The sequence below is a fragment of the Engraulis encrasicolus genome, chromosome 3 (assembly GCF_034702125.1).
Source record: "Engraulis encrasicolus isolate BLACKSEA-1 chromosome 3, IST_EnEncr_1.0, whole genome shotgun sequence".
Lineage (NCBI taxonomy): Eukaryota > Metazoa > Chordata > Actinopteri > Clupeiformes > Engraulidae > Engraulis > Engraulis encrasicolus.
In genome coordinates this window covers 7,805,574-7,822,375 of record NC_085859.1, presented here as the reverse complement: position 1 = coordinate 7,822,375, position 16,802 = coordinate 7,805,574, and the positions used below count along the sequence as shown (strand labels likewise).

The 16,802-nt window shown below is 42.0% G+C and overlaps 1 protein-coding gene across 1 annotated transcript; it reads right to left on the bottom strand.

Annotated features, from left to right (window-relative positions):
* Positions 1-1,513: 1,513 nt before the first annotated feature.
* LOC134446501 (tripartite motif-containing protein 16-like) lies at positions 1,514-10,706 on the bottom strand. The gene is made up of 5 exons (XM_063195869.1): positions 10,120-10,706; positions 8,766-8,861; positions 8,220-8,453; positions 7,559-7,577; positions 1,514-2,076 (listed from the first exon to the last, which is right to left on the bottom strand). Exons 1-5 carry the CDS (start codon positions 10,702-10,704, stop codon positions 1,547-1,549), a joined length of 1,464 nt encoding a protein of 487 aa, XP_063051939.1. The 5' UTR covers positions 10,705-10,706; the 3' UTR covers positions 1,514-1,546.
* Between the last annotated feature and the right edge of the window lie 6,096 nt (positions 10,707-16,802).

Sequence of the window (16,802 nt, the reverse complement as noted above, 5' to 3'; positions counted from 1 at the left end):
GTGAATTCAAATACAGTGTACTGTAATCATGTTGACCAACAGACTGACTTTAAATTCACTCTTGACAATTAAAATGACCCACCAGCTTTAACTGTACTCTTTAGTGGTGGTACATTTTCGGAGTAATAGTTTAATAATCTACGTCAATCTTCGACACCAAAATGGCACCCCACCGTCCCCATCCTTTAAAGTCACTCTTCAGAATTAAAAGGGATGAGCAAGTTAGAAGGTAAATTACACTGCTTAAAGGTACACTGTGCAAGATTTTTTGTTGTTTATTTCCAGAATTCATGCTACCCATTCACTAATGTTACCTTTTTCGTGAATACTTATCACCACCATCAAATTCTAAGTATTCATTATGAGTGGAAAAAATGCACTTTTCATACATGAAAAGAGGGATCTTCTCAATGGTCCACCATTTTGAATTTCCAGAAATAGCCATTTTAGCTGCAAAAATGACTGTACTTGGGCCATACTACAAAATATTAATTTATTACTTAATACATGTTAATGAAAAGATCAAATTTGGCAATAGGCAGTCCAGTTTCATTGAGCAGCAGTTGTAGTACCTTTTTTGACCATTTCCCGCAGTGTACCTGTAGCCTCTTAGTGCAGATGGGGTCGCCGGCGGGCCTATGCACTATTTGCCGAAAATACTCAACTACATCATAACAACATTGCTAGGACAGTACCGAGAGCCTTAAGTAACAGATTACGACATAGCCATTACAATTTTGGTGACAGTAAGGTTATAACATAGGCTCTGCCTAAGGGGTTAAGGGGATGTATTATTGTTGTTGCTGTTGTTGTTATTGTTGTTGTTAAATACTACTACTACTTCTACTACTAATAATAATAATACACTGCTTAAGTGGGAAATCCATTTTTACTATACATATGTTCCTTAATCATTGATACCAATTACAAAAGTAAAACAGCAGCCCACCACCCCTATATCAAAACAAAACAATATACCGTATAAATGTCCAGATGTTGCATAGTATTGCAGGAGAATAACTCCAGTGTATCATCATCCCCTGTTCCCGAGCTGGCCACTAGAGGGAGTGAAGTCCCCTCTTTATTACTGTGGGCAAGGGTGAACTGGTGCAGCTTTTCAGAGTACTTCAGTCATTAGTTGTCAGATGGAAGAGCATGGTGGCATAGCCTTAAACACAGACACTGATGAAGGTCTACAGTAGTGCCGAAATGTCAGCACACCAAACAATAAAGTCAATTCATCACACCCCACCCCTCTTCCCTCCCTCCTTCTCGGATGGGTCAAGTTGCCTGACAACTAAGTAATCTCCCAGATGACCCGACTCGGACACAACATGGAGGGAGGTGGGAATCGAATTGAAGTTTACGTACGGCAAAGCCAAGCTAGTGTGTGTGTGTGTGTGTGTGTGTGTGTGTGTGTGTGTGTGTGTGTGTGTGTGTGTGTGTGTGTGTGTGTGTGTGTGTGTGTGTGTGTGTGCGTGTGCGTATGCGTGCGTGTGCAAGCGTGCTGCATGACCCACAGGAGCAGCATTTATCTGTACGGGCCTCACAACAGCTTCACTGATGACCCACTCCATACCAAAAACCCAGGGTAGAGAGTGTGTGTGAATGTGGTGTGGACTCTGTGCAGGAGGGTCATTGTGTCTCCAGAGATGCTGTAGAAGGCCAGAGTTCCTGCCCTGTGATCCACATACACTCCTATTCTGGAGCTGGTCACTAGAGGGAGTTTAGCCTGTTTCTTATTGTGCCAGAAATTGGAGTAGGAGCTGCCGAGGTACAGGCTCCAGGACTGATCATTAAATCCAAACCAACTCTCATTACCCTTTCCTTTCCTGCTGATGCTTTTATATGACACTGCTATAATGACAAACCCTCCACTAGAACAAGTATACTCAACCTCCCAGTAGCAGCGTGCAGACACACCCTCTCTACACAGCACCTGAGCATACAAATTAAATCTGTCTGGATGATCAGGATATGACTGGGCTCCACGTCTGTACTCCACCCTCCTGTTCCCCTCAGACATATGGAGCCAGGTGTTTGCTGTGTTTGGATCCAAAGTGAAGTGACAGGAATCTGGAGGAGTAGAAAACAGGGTACAAACAGGGTTTTATTTGTGTGTGTGTGTGTGTGTGTGTGTGTGTGTGTGTGTGTGTGTGTGTGTGTGTGTGTGTGTGTGTGTGTGTGTGTGTGTGTGTGTGTGTGTGTGTGTGTGTGTGTGTGTGTGTGTGTGCCAGAGAGGGGGTGTCATATGCCTGTGTGTGTGTGTGTGTGTGTGTGTGTGTGTGTGTGTGTGTGTGTGTGTGTGTGTGTGTGTGTGTGTGTGTGTGTGTGTGTGTGTGTGTGTGTGTGTGTGTGTGTGTGTGTGTGTGTGTGTGTGTGTGTGTGTGTGTGTGTGTGTGCAGGGACGTGCACAGGAATTTCAAAGGGCAGTTGCTCTAACCTGAAGAAAGGGCAACCCCCCCCCAAAAAAAAAAAAAACCCATCAACAATGAGCGGCCTTCAGAATTTTTAGGAAACTGCACCATGGGTACACATGTGTGGTATGTGGCTGCCCCTAAATTAAATTAAATTATGAGAAAAAGCCTTGATAGTTTTTAAACCTGTATCAGTCACAGAGATTATCAGTCTTATGCCTTCCTGCCCTATGTGCAGAGGTCTGTGGCTCTGAGTCATCCTCATCTTAAATGAAATGAAATGAGTAAATTAATAGGCTAAATATGAGGATGCTTAATCAATTAACCCACTGTCATCTTTATAATCCTTGTAGCAGCCAAAGTAGACTTTAAGTTATAATAAATAGAAATAGTTAAAAATTGTTAAAAAAGATCATTTAATTTGAATTTGAAATTTAATTAATAGGCATATTCCATGATTAAAATGATGAATATTATATAGGAAAGCTAAAACAATAAGAATTCACAGGTTTAGGTCATTTGTTGGGTCTTTTGTAGCCTATATTAAAAATTTGTACTGTCGCTTTAAGAATGGACGAGCCGGCTTTCATTTCAGATCGCAAAGAACCGTGGCGTGGGAGCACCAGTTCTTATATGTTGCTCTGAAGCTCCGAGCTTCTCGCAGACTTTATAACCTTTTATTTTCATTACAGATATTTTAGTTAGTTCATGCACATTTTGTAGGCCTATGTCTTGAGAAGAACAGTAAACGTCAGTTATCACGTGGAGTGCATTTATTTCAATTACATGGACATTGACAGTGGAAACAGTAGCCTATCTTTGGGTCGGAGAATAGGCTATATCAGCGTAAGAAAACGCACTTTCCTAGCGGTCTCACCAAGATCAAACCTCTACAACCCTGAAAAAGATTCTCTGCCTCACCTGCACCTGTTCATTTTTTTCGCAGCCAACTCTGCAGAGATGTGCTTCCTTTAGCTAGCCTATCCCCTTAAGTTCTCTCTTGCTTGATAAAACGACATGTCATCTGCATGTTTCTTAGTTGGGTTAGCCTTCCACAAAACAACCTGAGCCATGTAAAACGTTGACTGCAAGCAAGCTAGCTGGCTGTCGTATTCCCCCAATATCTGAACGTGGCACACCCCGGCTGTCAGATCATTTAGGATCAAACGTCCTAAACTCGAGATCGGCTTTAAGATACATTAATTGTGATCATGTAGTTTAATACTGTGTAGTCTGCTGTGTTTCCAGCTCACCTCAGGCCGTCAGGGCAGTCGCTCTACTCCCACGACATCTTCGACATATTTTGCGTCTCTGCCCTGGTCGCATGCATGCTTGTTCCCCCCTCCCTCCCATGTAGAGCTGCGCGTGCCCCCCGCATCGCGCATGCTGCCCCTCCCTTTGCCTATCTCGAGGTGCAGGTGAATCTGAATTTGAAAACTTAATTTAGGAAGCTTCAATCAAAAATACGAATTGCAAAGCAAATCAGTTGAAACATGAAATCTTAGCCTATTTTTCCGAGGCATATCTAGGCCTACAGCTGGCTGTCGGGTTTTTTTTTGCTACCTAAACGTGGCGCTGGCTGGCTGTCAGATGTAGGCCTATGATAACTAAAAGTTCTAAACTCAACATTGTATTAGAGAGGTTGATTGTGAGCATATTTTGTACCCTAATATGTAGACTGTGTGTAGGGCTCTAGCCGACACCCAGGCATCTTCAAAATCTTTCGTGTGTCTTAGCCTATAGGCGCTCAAGGGCCTGCCGCGTGCCTTCTCCCTCCCCACCGGAGTTGTTGCGTAACCTACCTCACATCGCTCGTGCCCATTCTCGACGGGTCTGATGAATTTGTATGACTGACTTAAGTCTTTATTGTACAAAACTTCAATCAAAATTGTGAATTATAAAGAAATCAAATGATATTGAAATATGAAATTATAATTGCCATATTATTTTCCCCTCCCTTGGAAGGGCAATATCAGCCAATGTGGGCAAAAGGGCCGTTGCTCGGGCACCGTGGGCAACTATGCTCTGCACGTGCCTGTGTGTGTGTGTGTGTGTGTGTGTGTGTGTGTGTGTGTGTGTGTGTGTGTGTGTGTGTGATAGAGAGTGAAAGTGTGTGTGTGTGTGTGTGGGGGGGGGGGGGGGGGGGGGGGGGTGATCCACATACACTCCTATTCTAGAGTTGGCCACTAGAGGGAGTTTAGTCTCTTATTGTGTCTGAAAGAGGAGCTGGAGAGGTGCAGCATCCAGGAGTGATACAGTGTGTGTGTGTGTGTGTGTGTGTGTGTGTGTGTGTGTGTGTGTGTGTGTGTGTGTGTGTGTGTGTGTGTGTGTGTGTGTGTGTGTGTGTGTGTGTGTGTGTGTGTGTGTGTGTGTGTGTGTGTCCAACTCACACTGTAAGAAGTCTTCTCTGGTCACTGGTTCACCAATAAGATCCTGGCCATCAGACACTGAAACACAAAACATCCCATTGGCCTAAACATGAACACAATATGCATGCACACACACACACACACACACACACACACACACACACACACACACACACACACACACACACACACACACACACACACACACACACACACACACACACACACACACACACACACACACACACACACCATCCCCATCTCCATCGTTAGGGCAGCATCTCCTGTGAAGCAGACAGGTAAAGATGTGGGAGCACTTTGTAGCTCCCTTTGTGGAGTGTGGATTGATTACTACCAGGGCCACTGGTAGCTTTTGTTGGGCCCAGAACAAAGTAATCTGAAAGGACCCCTACCCAACACATACAATGTAATGGGGACCCCATTCTGGGCCCCCTATCTCCCAGGGCTCGGGACAACATATCATAACATAACATACAGCATACTGTAGGTCTATCATAACATAACATAGCATACAGTATAACATAAGATAACATATCTCCGAGGGCTCGGGACAACATAACATATCATAACATAACATAGCATACAGCATACTGTAGGCCTATCATAACATAACATAGCATACAGCTTACTGTATCATAACATATCATAACATAACATAGCATACAGCATACTGTATCATAACATATCATAACATATAACATAACAAAACATATCTCCCAGTGCCCGGGACAACATCACATATCAACATTTACCCTACCACAGCATTTGCATATTTACTCGTTGTTTGTGATGTTCGAATGACTTCTAACTTGTGTGTGGTAGTAAGCACGCGACAACCTCATGTCGTCAGCACAAACATTCAACGTTGTTGTTATAGTATCAAACACAAGCAGGTAATTGGAGTGCTTCACTATTTTTTCTTTGTGCTCATCAGTGTAGGGGCTCTCAAACGTGGTTCAGGAAGACAGATGCTGAGGCAGTCAAGGTTACAATTCTTTTTACTTTTTTATTTGGCTACTTTTTGATTTTGGTTGTTGTTAGAGTTTTGAAAGCTGTAATTGCTATGAAGGGCCAGTAGATTACTTTTTAGTTTCTCACCCTCACAACAGATTCACTGATGATTCAATACCTAACCAAAATGCAGGCTAGAGTGAACGTGGAGTGGTCTAGACTAGAAAAATACCCCAAAAAAACTTGGAAAGATTCTAGGAAAAAAATCTCAGTGATCAGCAGATCATGATTTTGGTTATTGGTAATCAGCTATCAGGCCCAAAAAAGCTACTCGGAGCATCTCTAGTTGTAGCATGTTTGAAGGCTGTGGAGGCTGTTAGAGGTCCTCAGTAATGACTTACTGTCTGGATGAAGGCCCTCCTTGCTGTCTACTCTTCTGACTGGGAGTTCAGGATCAGTATCTGCAGACCAAAACAGAGACACACATTCACCCACATGCATCTTATATCCAAAGACATTTGAGATCTGGGACATAATGTTATTGTACACCAGAGGTGTCAAACGTAAAAATAAAAGTAAAAAAAAGAAACACAGTTTCCTTGCCACACAAGTAACTTATCTGTGTTAACAGTAGACCTGTGTACTTGTCTTACCCAGGCCCGGCCCAAGGCATAAACGAAGTAAGCAGTGGCTTAGGGCCCCCAAGACACCAGGGGCCCCCTGTGAGTAGCAAAGATCAAGGAAGGCTACAGTTTGTTACACACACTGTGTATCCAACTTTCCTTCTGTGGGGCTCCATATTTTTTTCCTACAGTATTATTAAGTATCTGATGCTGAGTAGGTGGCGGTATGAAGGGCCCCCAAATGTAATTTTGCTTAGGGCCCCATAAAGGCTTGGGCCGGCCCTGGTCTTACGGTCAGCTCACTGTGCACGGGTTGGATCAGGTTTGTGGTGGGTCCTTGTTAGGTGTTCAGTGTTTTTCAGTAACAACACAGTCCATCTATCCCATTAGTTACAATGGAGTAAATGGTGTAACAGCTATGTAATGTCATGTGCTAGTGTTGTAATTACACCACAAAAGTACTTCTACTTTTACTTTTGACACCTCTGTTGTACACACAAACAAACACACCCACACATCCACGCACATCCACATCCACATGGGTGTGCGCGCACAGACACATAGACACAGACATACACACACACACACACACACACACACACACACACACACACACACACACACACACACACACACACACACACACACACACACACACACACACACACACACACACATGCGGGTAACACTTTACAATAAGGGTACATGAACGATATTGGAATTATGTTGTTACCAGGGATCTAAATTAACTTTTCCCACCACCAGCCAATTTGGCTAGTAGACATTTTTTCTGACCAGCCGAACAGAAGTTCAACTACCCATTTTTTATCTCGCCAAAATAAACTATGCGTTAGGATAGTAATGTTTTATGTCATTTTATTCAACTATTTCCACAGCACAGATAAACACTATAGGCCTACATATACTACAGCCTATAATAAGCATACTCACACTGGATTATCTGGACGTGTGTGTGTGTGTGTGTGTGTGTGTGTGTGTGTGTGTGTGTGTGTGTGTGTGTGTGTGTGTGTGTGTGTGTGTGTGTGTGTGTGTGTGTGTGTGTGTGTGTGTGTGTGTGTGTGTGTGTGTGTGTGTGTGTGCGCGTGTGCGTGTACGCGTATGTGTACAGTACGTGTACGCGCGTGCGTGCATGAGTGTGTGTGTGTTGAATACTCACACTGCATGCTCTGGATGATCTGGACATGTGTGATGGCTTCAAGAAAAAAAAATGTTAGATAATACGTTAGACACTTGTCACTTTGAAAAGCTTATTGAAGATGTGTGTTGAATATGTCAAACCTGCTGCAGATATCTTGACTATTTCCTGCTTGAAGACTGACTCTAATTTCTCCTCCAGCTGCGTCTTCAGTGCAGACACAGATTTCTTCAGGGGCTCCAAGGAGAAGCTCTTATTATAGGTTACGCTGGTTGAAGTTGTGCTGTAAGGCCTCTCAGTGATGTACACAATGTTCTGCATAGAGAAACACACACACTAGGGTGAGGTAGACCTACTGACGTGAGCCATTGACCAGCAGGACATTAAGAGAACTGTATTGCCACAATGTTCTGCACAGAGGAACACACACAGTAGCCCCATAATGCAGGCCCTATCATCTGAATAGTTATTGAAAGGTTAATTAGCATAGTACCACACTACTATGAACTAATATGCACTACAACTCGGTCATTGCCATTCTGGTAACCACAAATGTATAACGTTGTTTTTTAACGGGCAAGGGTGAGGTAGACCTACTGACATGAGCCCTTGGTCAGCATTACATAGACAGGGCTGTATCAACACTGTGTATAGTCACTCTAAACTTATTAATGCTGTCTACCTTGAGGAAATGGATGGAATCCTGTGTCAGTGAAAGCTGCTTCATCTCAGCATCTGTCCTCTTCAGCTCAGCAATCTCCTGCTCCAGTCGCTTCAGGAGTCCTTCAGCACGACTCACCTCAGCCTTCTCCTGAGCTCTGATCAGCTCTGTCACCTCAGAGCACCTTCTCTCAATGGAGCGGATCAGCTCAGAAAACATCTTCTCACTCTGATTCACTGCTGTCTGTGCACCAGACTGATAGGACACACAGACACACAGACACAGACACAGACACAGACACAGACACAGACACACACACACACACAGACACAGACACAGACACACGCACACGCACACGCACACGCACACGCACACGCACACGCACACACACAGGAGCAATGTTTACACCAACAATTGTGTTCTAAAATTACATTTTTGGCTGTGAAGGAGAGTTCCACTGCCAAACAGCATAACAGCTTTTCGTGCATTGCAGATAATCACAACTACTATCTCACTGCATAACGGGAAACCTGCTGCAGATTGTCTTCTCCTCTGGTCAATTCTCACCTTGAGAGTCTCCACAGCCTTCCTCAACTCCTGCAGCTCCTTCTCCTTCAACTGGATTATCTGCTGGCATCTCCTCTGGCTCTGCCCCAACCCCTCCTGGAACATCAGGAATCAAAGCAGCAACATGCACAATGAGAAACCCATCGCTTGGCTCATCCATCTGTGCAGACAATTGTAGTAATCACACCATGTTTGATGCCAGCCATGGCCTAGTGTTTAGACAGTTGTTCTTTCAATCTAGGGGTTGCCGGTTCGAATCCCCCCTGACCTCTCCCTACATCTCCATCCATGGCTGAAGTGCCCTTGAGCAAAGCCCCTAACCCCACATTGCTCCAGGAACTGTAACCAATACCCTGAAAAATAATAGTTGTATGTCGCTTTGAATAAATGAAAGTGTCAGCTTAGCACAATGTAATGTAATGTAATGTAATGTAATGTAATGTAATGTAGTAATCTGCTGATATCCATATTTTCTTTTTAAATGATTTGAATGCATTGCATGGCTTCTAAGTCCTAGTCCAGGACTCAGAATAAATGGGCTGCGCTCTCTCGACAGCGGCCACTAGGTGAACTGGGCATAGATAAAATAGGGAGTGGGGAGGCTGTATGTAAAACTGGCTGTGAACACACACACACACACGAACAGACATTGCAGACCCTAAAGAGAGAAAACCTGCCGTTCTGAAGCGTGTACGTTGATTAAAAAAATAGAGATTCCGAAAAGTACACTTGCTATGCTATTTTGAGAGGGAGAAGGCTGTTCCAGAGGCATAGGAAATGTTTGTTGTTACAAGACATTAAACTACTGACTGGACTGAGGAATTTGTCAGGAAAGCATGTGTCTGTGGTGCCTGAAGTTAACGTGACCATCCGTGGCCATGTTATTTCGGAAAAAAAACATCGGTCGAGTTTCTGTACAAGGGAATGGTGCATGGTCGACTCTGATACAACGATGCGCACGCAGCCAAATTATGTCATTTCTGTTTACAAACTCCTAAGGGGTCAATAGACATTACACACGAATTCGGAAACCTGACATTCTGTTGGGAACATTTTAAATGTTTACAAAACTACTACTTTTTATGTTTCTAATAGACATTGCGCATAAATCAAGCTGGCTCTGAACCTGTAAATGGCACAGTATACTATACAGTAGGTCAGAGGTTACACTGAAGGTGGCCTGTAAATGTTTAACAGAATGAGACATTGGACCTTTTATCTAAGAAACACTCTCTACCTCAAGAAGGGAATAGTCCCTCCATATTCAACATGGTACATGACATTAGGGAAGCTGTGCATAGAAAAAGTAAATCTATCCATAAAATCTGAAAATTACAGTAAAGCCACAACTTACCTTTTTATGACTCCACTCTGCCGTAGCTGTGATTGTGTCATGGCCTTTATGATCGTCCATCGTACACAGATAGCAGATGCAACTCTGGTCAGTACGGCAGAATATCTCAAAAACCTTCTTATGACGGGGGCAAATCCTCTCCTGTAGCTGGCCCGTGGCATCAAACATGGTGTGATTTCTACCTGTAAGTGCATTGTGAGCTTTCAGGTGAGTGTCACAGTATGACATCAGACACTCCAGACAGGACTTGACAGCTTTGAGTTTTCTCTCGGTGCAGACGTCGCAGGCCACATCTCCAGGTCCAGCATAACAGTGATCAGGAGCAGCAGCTTGGATGCTGGTCTTCCTGAACTTCTCAACCATTTCAGCCATCAGGCGGTTTTTGCGGAGGACAGGCCTGGAGTTGAAGGTGTCTTTGCACAGGGGGCAGCTGTATTCTCCTTTACTATCCTCCTGATCCCAGCAGCCCTTAATGCACTTCATACAGAAATTATGTCCACAGGCAGTTGTCACTGGATCCCTCAACAGCTCCATGCAGACTGGACAAGTGAAGGAGTCCTCCTCCTGAGAAGACGCTGACGCCATTTTGTAAATCTTCCAAACAGCAACTTCACACACCGAGAAGCAGCAGCAGAGTGACAGCTGACTTCCTCAGAACACTGAGGAGGAGCCCAGGGAGGGTGGGGTTGGGGACTGGCCAATCAGGATCATTCTCATTATCAAGGAGTGTATAGGTAGGACCAGTAGGATGAATGTGGGTGTGGTCAGGTTTCTATTCCTGCTTGTTAGAGGACGACGAGACAGTACATGTAAAACTGGTTAGACGAGTCATTTCAGTCATGCGGAAAGACTCAGAAATACTTTGAGAGGTACGAACAACTTTGTCATGCTCTACTGCAGTGTTTCCCAACCTTTTTTGTACTGCGTACCCCCTAAGCAATTTTGTCATATGATGAGTACCCCCTCACTTATGCTCTTTATGTGTTCCTCTATCCCAATGTGACTACACCCCATATATTTGTTATTATTACATTTTTCCAAGTACCCCCTGAGACGTGCTCGCGTACCCCTAGTTGGGAAACACTGCTCTACTGTACAGTACATTTGGCAGATGAATTAAACACAGTTGGCAGAGTTCATTCAACATTGAGCGATCAGGACCAAACACACTCATGTTAACTCACTGTTAACTTCGACTCTGAATATTCATTTAACACCTTGAGTGAAGTTTAATATCCTTCAATAGACTGTATTTGAAGAGTTCAGATGGAAATCCTCTAAAAGCCATAATTTAGTTTTTTACAATTTCATTGTTCAACAGCATTTTCACCAATTTATCACAATCAAAATGCCAATTAAATGTTATTTCTAAGTGGCCCACAGCAAGTCAAGCCCAAACAAGATTAGATGGACTGTTTTTGGAGTTTACTGAATTAATAGAAATACAGCCTGTTTTTGTAAACACATCACAAATGCAGTTTGAGTGTTTTGCATCTGAACTCTTCATTTGGTCCTCTCTGCAGTGTTGAATTAACTCTGTGAAGTGCTCTGTGCACCTGATCATGTGACTTGAGGACTCCTGCTGCTGCCACAGGAAGTGGAGTAGTCTTCTTGTCATGTGACTATGATGTGCATAAAATAACTATTGTATTAACACTTAGAGAGTCAAATACAACACTCTCCATTGGACACAACACATACAGTAGAGAGTCAATTTTGGACAACACTTAGAGAGTCAAATTCTACACTGGAGTAGTCCTCTTGTCATGTCACGATGATTTGCATAAATCAACTATTGAATAGAACACAGAGAGATTTCTGAGATAAACATCACATTTCCCCCATGTTCATACATAAAACTAGTCCAGTCGGAATATGGCTTTAGAGCAGGGGTGTCAAACTCATTTTGGTCCGGGGGCCGCATACAACCCATGTGGACCTCAAGTGGGCCGCATTAGTAACATCATCACACAAAAAAAAGTAAAGCAGAGGATTAGTGTTCAGTACCATCACGTTTTAAGTGTGTTGAATATGTAGAAAGCAATGCAATACTGATAATCCTATGCAAAATTTTCTTGACTTCATTCATTCATTGCCAACCGTCAATTAATTAAATATGGTACAGTTCATTTTGGTAGGGGGTCTGGGGGTTATCCCCCAGAAAATTTTGTATTTCTTATATGTAATTTCCTGCATTTTCACGCATTCTAACATCCCGTTTCCAGTTTGAGCTTAATAGGAACCAATACAAATCCAATTATATTTATTATTTAATTACAACCAATACCAATACAATACGAATAAGAAGTATTAACATTTCATCTCTATATACAGTATGAGGTCTATAATATATGAGCTTTATCAAATTCACTATTTATAATAGGAGTGTGATGTGCACTTTACTACATATATACAGTGTAACAGAGGGACCATTGGGTTAATGTCATGCAGGTCTCGATTTTGCCCCGAGGGCCGTAATTGCGCATTTCGGTTATTTCATTAAAAAATGGATGGAACCCTCTGGCGGGCCGGATGCGGCCCGCGGGCCGTATGTTTGACACCCCTGCTTTAGAGAGTCAAATTAAACACTGTCTTCAACACTAGTATTCTTGTCATGTGACTATGATGTGCATAAACCAGCCATTGAATATAACACTTCAAGAGTAAAATTCAACACTCTCCATTGAGTGGACAGGTCTTGTCGTCTTGTCACATGAGGTGCATAAGCCCCCCATTGGCTTCAGAAGTCTTCTGGTCATATAGGCTACAGGAGGCTGATGAACACAAGTCAACCCACACTCTTCAACTGTTTCTCACCAACTGTTCATAAACTACTTGTGTCTTTTATTGAGTGGACAGGTCTTCTAATCTTGTCACAGTATAATTACGAGGTGCATAAGCCCTAGCCTGGTCCTGACCATCCCATAATACTACAATTTAATTTCATATTCATGGTCTGGAGGTTGTTTGATCTGACGCGATTGCAGGAAGCGGGAAGGACATTTTCTGAAAAATCAGGATAAGTTGTTGAACAAACATGTCTGACGTCTATCTTTGGCGATGTAGGACTGTTTAACCCTCTGAGGTCTAAGGCCTTTCAGAGGCTTTTAGGCTGCTTGCACCACCCTGACATTTTCAAGTATTTTCATTTCATATATATATATATATATATTTGGAACCTGGAAGGTCTGAGGTTTCTAATGGTGTGACTTATACAAACCCCAACTCCGATGAAGTTGGGACGTTTGGTAAACAGTGAATAAAATCAAAATGCTATCATTTTCAAAACATTCAATCTATTCATTAGATGGAGAATAGTGAAAAGACAACATATTAAGTGTTAAAACCGAGAAAAAATATTGTTTTGGGGGACATATGTACTCATTTCTAATTTGATAAATCCAACACGTCTCAAAAGAGTTGGGATGGGGATCAGTGAAATTTAGTAAACATCCAAATAAGATAAAACAACAAAGAAGAACATTTCAAAATGAATTGTACTGACGGACAATATAGGTGTTCAGGTATAAGATCATCACAGAGAGGCTGAGTCACTCAGAATTAAAGATGCAAAGGGAATAATTACCATAGTTATTACATACATTTTTGAATTCCCTTTGATTTACCACGATTGAGTGTATATAAGACATATTTTTGTTAATAAAATCATTGTATAGGTTCATGACATCATGAAATATATATTGGCTGTAGTCTCACTCTAATTCCTGGAGTGCTAGAGCTATTGAAAATTGACCATATTAAGAATGCTTAATGCATGAAAATGACACAGGGGTTTAACATTCTCCTAAGCACCTGAGCTCACTTGAAATAGACCCAGAAGACATGGGAAACTGTCATTTGCTTACAGAAGTCAGCAGAAGTTGTAGAAGTCCATTCTTTTTGACAATAATAGAGCATTGCACATCCTGTGCTACAGTGAAAATGGACCATCCAACTTGTGTTAGTGCTAGCTTCAAAAGTCAGCCTCCATGATGGCATGCGGATGCAGTAGTGCATTGGTTAAGATGTTCTCACTCATCTGTAGAGTTAAATACAGTGCTGAATGGTATAAATGGGTTTTAAACAGCATGAAAAGCCACTCATGCATTATATTTTGAAGGGAGATCTTCGATTACTGCCACATAGTAAGGTCAAATTGCATTCTCTACTATGTTTTAACAGTTTGGCTCCATCATAAGGACCAGCATGTGATAAAATGGTGGGTTTTTGGTCAAGACCTGTCACACTGTAAGCACTACAGAAAGGAAAACATTGCAAAACATGACAAGGAATACACCCACCATTTAAGCTGGTGAAATCATGTCCAAGATAGGAATTAACACTGTTTTTTATATAAAATCATCTCATCGGTTAATGTATTTAACTGTTAAGTGTTGTCTTTTGTTTTGTTTTTAGTCTTCCTCGACATTTGCTGCCATTTATTGTCCCCGTCCCAACTCTTTTGAGACGTGTTGGATTTCTCAAATTAGAAATGAGTACATATGTCCCCCAAAACAATATTTTTTCTCGGTTTTAACACTTAATATGTTGTCTTTTCACTATTCTCCATCTAATGAATAGATTGAGTGTTTTGAAAATGATAGCATTTTGATTTTATTCACTGTTTACCAAACGTCCCAACTTCATCGGAGTTGGGGTTAGTATGTTTCAATGACAAAAACTCACAGAGTTACAGATATGTTTTTGGAGACACATTGCCCTCTGAAGGGCACTCGGACCTCAGAGGGTTAACAGATATGTCTTAGAGAACATCCTACAGAGTAGGATAAAATTACAATGTAGGACCGAACACCGGCCAAATCCTGCCGCTCAACATCGCTCCACAGAAAACAGGTCCCAGACGTAGTGCGGAGCCAAGTCTCTTGGCAAAAGTACGTAGGATGGTGCCCGAGGCTACATAAGCCCCCCATTGGCTTCAGAAGTCTGGTCATATACAGGAAGCTGAAGACCACAAGTCAACCCACACTCTTCAACTGTTCCTCACCCCAGCACTGCTTGTGTTAATTATGAGAGAGAGAGAGAGAGAGAGAGAGAGAGAGAGAGAGAGAGAGAGAGAGAGAGAGAGAGAGAGAGAGAGAGAGAGAGAGAGAGAGAGAATGTGAGTGTGTGTGTGTGTGTGTGTGTGTGTGTGTGTGTGTGTGTGTGTGTGTGTGTGTGTGTGTGTGTGTGTGTGTGTGTGTGTGTGTGTGTGTGTGTGTGTATTTGATTAGTTTACCAGCATGAAGATGAGGGTGCTGTGAAGAGAGTCCCCATAGCTCAATGAGCTAGTGGACAGGTAATGCAACAACAGGCACCTTACCTGAAAAGCACTTTGTGTGTGTGTGTGTGTGTGTGTGTGTGTGTGTGTGTGTGTGTGTGTGTGTGTGTGTGTGTGTGTGTGTGTGTGTGTGTGTGTGTGTGTGTGTGTGTGTGTGTGTGTGTGTGTGTGTGTGTGTGTGTGTGTGTGTGTGTGTTAGGGGTGGTACGGTTCACAAATGTCACGGTTCGGTCCATATCACGGTTTCAAGGTCACGGTTTTCGGTTTTGTACGGTTCTGTTTTTTTTTTGTTTTTTTTAAATAAAATGTATTATATAAAAATTTGAATAAAAATGTAAGCTTATCATTGGTATGTATTGACTTCATTTAACCCAACTGAAAGAGGAAAGATATCAATGATTTTAACATGCTTCCATTTATTTCACAAAAAGGGAGAACTAAGTCCTAACTTTTAAGTTGACAAATATTCAAATATTACATGCTATAACACATTTGACGTGTAAAAATAAAACAGCTACACTCCTGTAGGTAATGGGACCATTAGGTCAGTGTAGTATGACTATTTTGGTTAATGACACATTGAGAACGAATTGTACTTTTATTTTGATACCGCTTTCTGCGAGTTTTTGCGCTTATGAATCAGTTGCTTCCTATCATGAAACTGCCGGCCGTGAGAAGCAAAGAAAGTAAAATCAGAAGTCAAATTCAATTTTAAGTGAACAAGTGATAGGGTTATGTTATGTTAAAATGTGAAAGTTAAGGTAACAAATAATTTTAAAAGATCGTTTTTTTAGAAGTGTATGCACAAGAATGTTTCACAAAACTCCTGTGAAGCTGAGCCTTTTAAAACAGTCACATTTTATTTTTGTTATAGTGTTAACCCTCCTGTTATCCTTGGGGTCTATTTGACCCCTTTCAATGTTTAACACCTGAAAAATACATGAAGTACATATTTCTTCTGCCTCATCTTTGATGACTTTTCCTAAATAGATGGGATGAATGTGAAAAAAGTGAAATTTCAGCAAAAATGTTTTCCCTAAGTGCTGTACACATTTAGGTTACATCCGTGTTCCTTGGGGTCAATTTGACCCCAATTGTTTCAAGTGTATAAAACATAAATGGAACATTCATATTTTGCAAATAAATGTTAAAATCTGTTTAGATAATGTGAAATACATGAAAATAAGCTATTCAGCCATGTTTCTTTTGAACATTTTGCTCTTGTTTTGGGCCCTGATAACTAAAAATTGTAATTGTAATTGTAATATGGGGGAGGCCTAAAAGTAATCGGCAACATTTTGGACATTGGTGGCAAATACAGCATTGACATTTTGACAAAATACACCAACTGAACCTTGTTGTACCCAAAGCACCATCATGGCACCCACCACAGCAACACCCCCCC